This window comes from Chanodichthys erythropterus, chromosome 5 (assembly GCF_024489055.1).
Source record: "Chanodichthys erythropterus isolate Z2021 chromosome 5, ASM2448905v1, whole genome shotgun sequence".
Classification (NCBI taxonomy): Eukaryota; Metazoa; Chordata; class Actinopteri; order Cypriniformes; family Xenocyprididae; genus Chanodichthys; species Chanodichthys erythropterus.
The window spans coordinates 34,172,903-34,182,186 of record NC_090225.1 but is presented as its reverse complement, the minus strand read 5'-3'; the positions used below and the strand labels follow the sequence as shown (position 1 = coordinate 34,182,186).

The following is a 9,284-nucleotide window of genomic DNA, read 5'->3' as shown; positions in this document are numbered from 1 at the left end:
CACAGCTCTGTTTATATCCTGTGTCCCATCCTCCCATGCATTTGCAATGAAAGAGGAAGTTTAGGCAACCAAAATAGAGCTGCAATTATCCTTCTGACGAGAATATCATGACATCAAAAGCACACGGAGGCACTTATGGGGGAGTTAGGAGATGGGTAAGAATACTTAGTCAACAGGCTGGCCGGAACGCGGATCTGGGAACAGGAACAAACAACCAGTCCCCTTACAGGAGCTGAAGAGTAGAATGAGGGTTGCGTTAAGCTTCCTGTCGCACAGCTGAGCAAACCCAATGGCTCTCTGTTTTAGTTAGACCCATGGCGACAATGTCAGCAGATGTGGAATGTTAGCCTGAGGTTGCAAACTGCTGTGCTGACACCAAACAACCCTATTAACACTGCCGATAACACAGCGTTTCTTCCTTCTCATTTGAAAACTACCCCTTTAGATGTTTACACTGCGACATAAAAAGTGTGAAGTTGCATAACCTTACAACTAGTGTTGGGGAAAGTTACTTTTAAAAGTAATGCATTACAATATTACTTTACTCCCTAAAAAGTAACTAATTTATTTACTTTTAAATAATTTTTATGGAAAGTAATCCATTACATTAGCTTTTTTTTCTCATTTGGGCTGGGCTTGCTCATTTGTTTTTTTTAATAACAAAAAAAAAGTTCTATTTTTGGCAAATGTAAAGACTGCCTCAGGCTGAAGGAAATGCAAAATCATATCTGTACAGTGTAATTTTTCTTAATATGGTGACAGGATAGGTGTCAGTTAATAAATGGGAGAACAAAGTAACCTGTGTGACTTATTTGAAAAAGTAACCGACATTTTCTTTTAAACTTAAAAGTAATGCCCTACTTTACTAGTTTTTTTTTTAAAAAGTAATCTGATTACGTAACTAGCATTACTTATAATGGGTTACCCCCAACACTGCTTACAACATGTCTTTAACTACATAATTTAGAACAAATAACATTTTTACTTTGGATATCTAGCAAAAATAACTTTATATGCTAGTAAAGGCCAATATACTCATACCGCCCACCCCTTGTTATATCTAGTGACTGGTTTTGAAATGTGGGCTGCACTTGTAACTTTACCCTTACCTGTTCTGAATAAAACTATGGCTTTTCATAGAGATTACAGAGATTACATTAGGATCTTGTGTGTTGAAATGCCCATGTTTCCATACTTAGGATAATTCTCGGTATGCCGTGTACAGAAATGATCTGTACTGAATTTGGGTCATTTCAGGTTTTTGACACATAGATCAAAACTTGTTAACCTCAAATGTATTCTTAGATTCTCTGCTAATAAAAAATCTCTTCCTCATATTAAATATGTAAATGCATTCAGCTTGTCTATATCTGTGATCATTATGCATTTGTGGGGTTTGCTCATACTTAGCATTGTTTAAATTGCTAACCCAAAGTATGAAACTTTGCATCCTGCACCATTTGTGCAATAGATAATGACTGAAACCTGATTGTGCATTTTAAGAATTAGTTCACCCAAAAATGAAAATTCATCATTTACTCACCCTCATGTCATTACAAACCTACAAGACTTTTGTTTTTTCAGACCACAAATATGTGAATAAAAGCCTAAATTAAATCTGTCCATCATAAAAAGCGATTGTCTCTTCAGAAAATCTGGATTAAACCGCTCAATTCATTGGGCTCATTAGGATCTCTTTATGAACTTTTTAAAGCGTCAAAGTGTGGACTGCCAATGGAGGGACAGAAATCTCTCAGATGAGTAAATGATGACTGAATTTTCATTGTTCAGTGAACTAACCCTTTAAAGTGTGGTCACATTAATGACAATTCTGTGAAATTTTGCAGTCAAAAAAGATCCATTGTCCATTGCAAGCAGAAGCTCCCAAACTCACATCACATGAACTTGTTCCCAATTACATAGAATTGAATTGTTTGCAGAGCAACAGTAAATGTGAACAATGACCACACATTTACACTGCAATTTAAACCATATAATATTGCAGTTACTAATCAGGTTACCAGCAAACCGTAAGTAACTCTAAATATAGTATTTACTCCATTCATCTGGCAATCGGCAAGTGTAAATTTTGGGACCTGACTGTAACTGACTGAGAAAAAAAAGAAAAGAGAAAAGAAAAAAAAAGGTATTTTGAAGTACCCCTCTATGCAAGCCAACTCATGGATAATCAGTCTGCAACATTAAGCATAGTTGTACAAGCAGACACTTGTGACGTGCCAGAACAGAAATAGGAGACTCCTAAATTATGAATTCTAAGAAAAGCTGGTGCACGTATAGATGGAGAAGCTGAGACTTGTGCTGGCAAGCAGAGGCAGGAATGATGGAGACTGTACAGCACTGTAAGAGAGCATTGCTTGTTATTAATATCAGTAAAGATGATCTCATATGGAATGTCTAAATGGAGATAAGAGTTGCAGGCTACAGGTTTCTGCATCAAGAACAAACCAGGGTTTACCAATTAGGCTCAAAATTAAATAAATTGCAAATAAATTTAACTTGATAAATGCCAAGAATTCCAGAACAGAAAACTTGTGGAAGAAAAACATGAGAAAATCCAATAGGGATCATGCTTCATGTTCATGCTTTTGAATATCATTCAGTTTTGAATTCCTTCCAAAGATAACATCATTTTAATGTTAATACATGCCATCATTTCCCCACCTAGACAAACTTTCTAAAAGTAAAAAATCCATCTTGATGAGGAGCAGGTGCCTGATAAAACATTATCATACTTAGGGCTGGGCGATATGGCCAAAATTTATAACATGATATAATTCTTAATTTCGGTCGATACGATATAATTCCGATATCGATATGAACTATATAATAGCCTCAGAAAAACTGCCAAGAATGCCTATGAAATCTCTTCCTATAAAACTATATAATATTTTAGAAATAAAAACAGTACAAATATGTTTATGTTTGTATGAAGGCTAAATACAAATAAAAGCTGTACATAAATTTAAGTATCACTCACTTTAGAAATATTAATATCTTTAACATTAAACTATAACGTAGGCTGATTTTATTATTCTTAAAGGGTCATGAAACCCCAAAACACTTTTTTTGAGATGTAAACAGATATGTATAGGCTGCACATCATTGAAAACACTAAAGGTACTCAATGTTATTCATAAGTGAAAAATAGTTATTTTTGCTTTTTTCATAGCGATTTCTGTCTTCCTGTTTGAAAAGCTGAGTCGGAGCAACGTCACAAAATCTGACTTAATCGTGTACTTTCGGCCCAAGTATGAGCATGGTCAAACATGCTGACGTAGACCGTTTCGAGCGATTCTCAACATATATATTCATGACATAAAGCTCATTTAATCCAATCACTGCGCTGTAGTATGCATAAGATTATAATTGCAGTATTATGCATAAGGAAGCGTCACTTCTCTCGGAAGTGGATTGTTTTGCTGTAATCTACCAGCACAAATGGAAAATATGTTCGTATGGGATCATTACAGCGGAGAATTCAAATGTCACAAAAGCGCTGCTCATTCACCTCTGCCTGCTTTAGCTGCGTTCAAACACACGAGCCGTAGGCTGTTTACCTCAGCACAGCACGTGTGTTGTTTGTATTTTGCTCGCGATGCGGTCAGAACTGGAATTTGAATAGGAACACATGAAAAATACGATTGTTTTTATGATGATACAGGCGGAACGCGCACATGCTCGGTTTCAGCGCGGAGCTCCGCGATGAGTTTAATAACACTAGCCACGTGACACATAGCTCATACAGAATAAAGTATCCGTGTTTAAAGTTTTTATTTCACACGTTCTCCTGCACCAAACATTAACCAGCACGGTGTAGTTATGCACACATATTTCATCAAGTTGTGGAAGCTTGTTCTGTCGCATCTGCATCAGGTGTACTCATTTTGTAAAACTTGCCGTTATCGGAAAAAATTATATCGCAATATATATTGATATTGAATTATTGTCCAGCCCTAATCATACTAGGAAAATGTTTTCTTGTGCAATCCTTCGCTATTCCTTTGTTGTTTTAGTCATGGCTTCCAACCAAGATCACCCTTGAAAATATTTTATCTGTGTGTGCTACCTAACCTGGAATGACGCTTTCTACAGAATAAGATCTTTAGTGGACCAGAAAGGTATTTGAACATGTTCTTACCCTCTTTGGAAGAGATCCACATTATAGAACTTGTGGAGCTCCACAGAGAACTCCACCGTGGCCTGGACCTCCGTCATGCTGGATTCAAGGCTGGAGGATGGCCTGTCTCAAACGATCTGCAGCAAAACTGTGCAGATACAGAATAAACAAATAAACAAATTTATCATTTATATCATCCCTAGTGGAAGGAAGAATTTGGAACAAATTTCTACCCTGAAATATAACCAGACAAATACATTAAAACATATAGAAATGTGCAAAAAATGTTAAAGAAAATATGGACATGTATCCAACAGTATATTAGAATATGCATATGCATATACTAACAGAATAAACTATTAAGTATCTAGCTTTGTGTGAGGAACAGATCAAAATAATACACTACCATTCAAACAAATGGGGTTGGTATGTTTTTTTTTTTTTATAAAAGGTTTTTAAAAGTCTTGTGCTCAACAAGGCTACATTTATTTGATCAAAAATACAGTAATAACTTTAATATTGTTAATAGGGTTGTCCAAAGTACCGACTTCTAAACTAAGTCAGTACTAAATGTGACAATTCCATCTTTGGAAGCAGGCGTCCCATCAGCGGATCCCTAATATATCTGCTGATAGACGCCTGCTTTCAAACGTTCCCGTGTGTTTCGGTGTAAGCGCTCAGTAAAGAGTGTCAAAGATGTCTATTTACAACATGTTTTTGAAGCGTTGATCATTGTAGCTAATCACAGACATATCTATTGAGCAAGTGAACACAATGGCCAATCAGAGGCGTTTAAGAATCTGCTCAACAGTGCTCAAAATGCTAGAATTGTCACATTTTTTAAATTTCAGTACCAACTTGGTATTGAAGTAGGTACTTTTGACAACCATAATTCTCAAATATTATTACAAGAGGAATTTGATGTCTATTTTAATACATTTTAAAACTTATTTCATTCATTGTGATGTAAAAGCTGAATTTTCAGCATCATTACTTCAATTTTCTTCAGAAATCATTCTAATATGCTGATATGGCACTTAAGCAACATTTCTTTTTCTTCTTATTATTATTAATGTTGGAAACAGTTGTGCCGCTCAATGTTTTTGTGGAAACTGATGATTTTCAGGATTCTTTAATAAATAGAAAGTTTAAAAACAGCATTTGTTTTAAGTATATATATGTTTGTAGCATTATAAATGTCTTTAACCTCACTTTTAAACGATTTAATGTGCCGCTGTAAAATAAGTTAAAGGATTAGCTCACTTTCTAATTAAAATTTCCTGATAATTTACTAAACCCCATGTCATCCAAGATGTTCATGTCTTTCTTTCTTCAGTCGAAAAGAAATTAAGGGTTTTTGATGAAAAAATTCCAGGACTTTTCTCCATATAGTGGACTTCATTGGAGCCCAAACGGTCAAAATTACAGTTTACAGCGATCCCAGACGAGAAATAAGGGTCTTATAAAGAGAAATCATCGCTCAGTTTCTAAATTTTTTTTTTTTTATATATGTTTTAACCATAAATGCTCATCTTGAACTAGCTCTCTTCTTCTTCTCGATTAGAATTCCAGCAGTGTAGACACTGCTAAGTGTATTACTGCCCTCCACAGGTCAAAGTTTGAACTAAATTGTCATATACAATATGCTAGTGCAAGTATATAACAATTAGTTCAAACTTTGACCTGTGGTGGGCAGTAATACACTTAGCAGCGTCTACACTGCTGGAATTCTAATAGAGAAGAACAAGAGAGCTAGTTCAAGATGAGCATTTATGGTTAAAACTTATGTTTCTTTTTTTGTTTTTTTTTTAAGAAAATGGCAAATGGTTTCTCTAGATAAGACCCTTATACCTTGTCTGGGATCGCGTAGAACACTTTGAAGCTGCAATGAAACTGTAATTTTGACCTTCAACCGTTTGGGCTCCATTGAAGTCCACTATATGGAGAAAAATCCTGGAATGTTTTCATCAAAAACCTTAATTTATTTTCCACTGAAGAAAGAAAGACATAAACATCTTGGGTGACATGGGGGGTGAGTAAATTATAATACACACACACATAAAAAAAATATTGGGGAATTTTAATTTGAAAGGGAACTAATCCTTTAATTTCCTTAAAAAAAAAAAATCTTACTGATCCCAGACTTTTTAACAGTAGTGCAAGTTCACTAATAATCATCATAATCTGAAAAACCAAGAAATAAAAGCATACAGGTTTTAATCAACATTACGGTGAGTAAATAACGATAATAATTTACTCAGAAATGTAACAACTTGAATATTATTCATGACAATCCATAACCGAACAATGTCTAAAAATGTGCAACTCTTTAATCACTCACATTCGAAACTGAGCTGAATCTAAAAGTGGTTTGAAAAACTCTAGAAGTCAACTAAAAGTCAAAAAGTTCCAAAAAGAAACCTCATGCACTTCCAAATGCAAACCAAATGCCCTTCCACTTCACCAAGCAACTCTGACCCAAGTTCACAAGACGAGTTTGACTACCTCCTGACATTTAAACTTCACAAATATAGCAAAGGCATCCACGTCTGCAAGCATGCATGAATTAACATACAAGACCAATGTATTCTCAGGGCTCTTCACCTTAATATCTTTAAGCACTGCCTGTGCTTGTTCTGAATTACCACAGAATGCTTTCACACACCCCACAGGCTTTCAGAATGATTCACCCTTATTTGCAAGTCACAGTTACAGTACTGAGGTGTGATGCAAGATCCTGACAAGTCCAGCACACTTCAGGCGATTCGATGCAAATACCTCGGCTAATGCTGGCTAGACTCCCCCGCGGGGGTCTCTGGAGGTTTTAATGTGCTTTGTGGCATTATCAGGGGCTTTAGCATTCATTAATACAGATTAGCAACCTTAAATAAAAGACGGACTGCAGTTACCGATCACATGCAAACCACAAAGTCAAATCAGATCAACCACAGCAAGATTTTCCTTCCAAACATGTGTTAAGCTGGTGATAAGAGCGCAAGAGCCCTGTCCCGCTGTCTCAGCGCTGCGTGTACAGATACGAACAACAGAAAACAGGCCTTATTTTTGTAAGACCAGCCATTTTTACTTCCTCTGAGCTGTGCCTGTGAAAATTAAGTCACCATATCACTATTACCCTACCGCTTGACATATGTTCGTATTCTTGAATGTTCTTGTGTTTTATGCTTTCTTCCACTCACTCTCTTAAATTTAGACTTCTATAGAACAAAAGAGTCAGGATTTGAAGAAAAAAATCCCATTAATTTCCCCCACGGAGTAACTGTTTTTATAGTGATAACATATAAATATGTTATACCATGAGCTCAGCATGCCATATGTTTTTGTTTCCATTTCTGTACAAGCCATAAGTCTGTGCTATTTCAACTTCAAAATTGTGCTTACTTGTCAAATTCCCAGTGAAATACTACATTACCTGCAATTCTAAAGATACACAATTCATATGAATAATTTACGTGGTTTTGAATGTAAACTTTTTTAATGTACACTATCTTTTAATATGTAATATCTTTTTTAATGTATACAATTAATTGAAAAAAACAAAATGGTTTAGTTTAAGACTAGAAGTGAAGAATGGGAAAATACTTTACTAAAAGAGTGATTTGGGTCTGTATGTATATGTATACATATATGTGTGTGTGTGTGTAATATATTATATTATATTATATTATATTTTAGACAATTATTAAAGGATATATCAGTGTAAATGACTCACCCGTCCTGACTCGGTGCAGTATCTTCTCGCTTCATGTCAACTGATCAACACAATCCTGTATAAAAACACATTTAAACACATGAAAAGCGCATTTAAACCTAACTAATGGATGTTTAATAATGTTTCTAAAATAAAACGTTAAAATAAGCATGTGATTGCATTTGATTATTATTATTACTAAATGTTATAATCAATTTCATTTGATTATCAATATTATAACGATTTCTTTAATATTAGAGAATTAAACCTGATTTGTTAAACAGATTTAACGTTAGTTTTTAATTCCAGTAGGGCAGTTAGCTCTAGCGTTAGCCTGTTTTGCTTGTCAAATGACCAGCTTTCACAAACATCGCACTATTTGCGTAAGTTAACAGACACGTTGTCAAACCTACAACCTGAAATGCACCAAACAGTTATAGTTTATCAAATATCTGGCTGCTATGTAATTAAAAACCACGTACATGTATCCGCTCCGGGAATTGAGGCCTCAATCCGCGGTCTGGATTTCAGAGCGATCCGCCTCGACGCTCCGATCACTTCGCTTCTTAATTCCTCTTCATATCGTTTAAAATTCAGCAATGTCCCGTCCTCACAGCAAAGACTTAAAACTGCAGATCGGGCGAATCTGATGAAAAGTAAATCACATCTCCGTACGGTGTGCGGTGAGAGTCGTAGACAGTAAATATTGTCTAAACTTGCTGTAGAGTGAGTTTAAGGGAGGCGCTCACAAGCCGGTACAACACCGGTCACTATCAAAGGCGTTAATATATGATTCCTGCCCTTATTATTTATTGAAGACGTTATTCACTCCCTTCCTCATGATTCACTTCAGACACTTTAGTTTTTGAAGATGTTGGAGAAAACAATAAAGAGAAATATTACATTATAATCATCTATGCTATGTTGTTTGCAAAACAAAACTGCAAAACAGGATCTTAATCCCAATGAAAAATAATTATATATTTTAAAAACTGTCTTCGATACAAAAACACCATGTGAGTTCTTGTTTTTAATGTTGATGATATAGCCTATATGAGCAAGAATGCAATTTTAACAGTTCAACAAACAAACATTTATTTACATTGATTTTATCAGTTAAAGGATTAGTTCACTTTTAAATTAAAATGTCCTGATAATTTACTCACCCCCATGTCATCCAAGATGTACATGTCTTTCTTTCTTCAGTCAAAAAGAAATTAAGGTCTTTTGAAAACATTCCAGGATTTTTCTCCATAGAGTTAACTTCAATGGCCTCCAGACGGTTGAAGGTCAAAATTACAGTTTCAGTACAGCTTCTAAGCGTTCTACACAATCCCAGACGAGAAATAGGGGTCTTATCTAGAGAAACCATTGCTCATTTTATTTTATTTTTTTTTATAAAAAATTATATATGTTTTAACCATAAATGCTCATCTT

At 35.1% G+C, this 9,284-nt stretch overlaps 1 protein-coding gene across 1 annotated transcript in view; it reads right to left on the bottom strand.

Annotated features, from left to right (window-relative positions):
- fam135a (family with sequence similarity 135 member A) overlaps positions 1-8,608 on the bottom strand; it is a 30,236-nt gene extending 21,628 nt beyond the window's left edge. The window contains exons 1-3 of the mRNA XM_067386964.1: positions 8,330-8,608; positions 7,869-7,923; positions 4,160-4,286 (exon numbers count right to left, since the gene is read on the bottom strand). Coding sequence (XP_067243065.1) covers positions 4,160-4,236 — 77 coding nt within the window. The 5' untranslated portion in view covers positions 4,237-4,286; positions 7,869-7,923; positions 8,330-8,608. The remainder of the gene's footprint in view (positions 1-4,159; positions 4,287-7,868; positions 7,924-8,329) is intronic.
- Between the last annotated feature and the right edge of the window lie 676 nt (positions 8,609-9,284).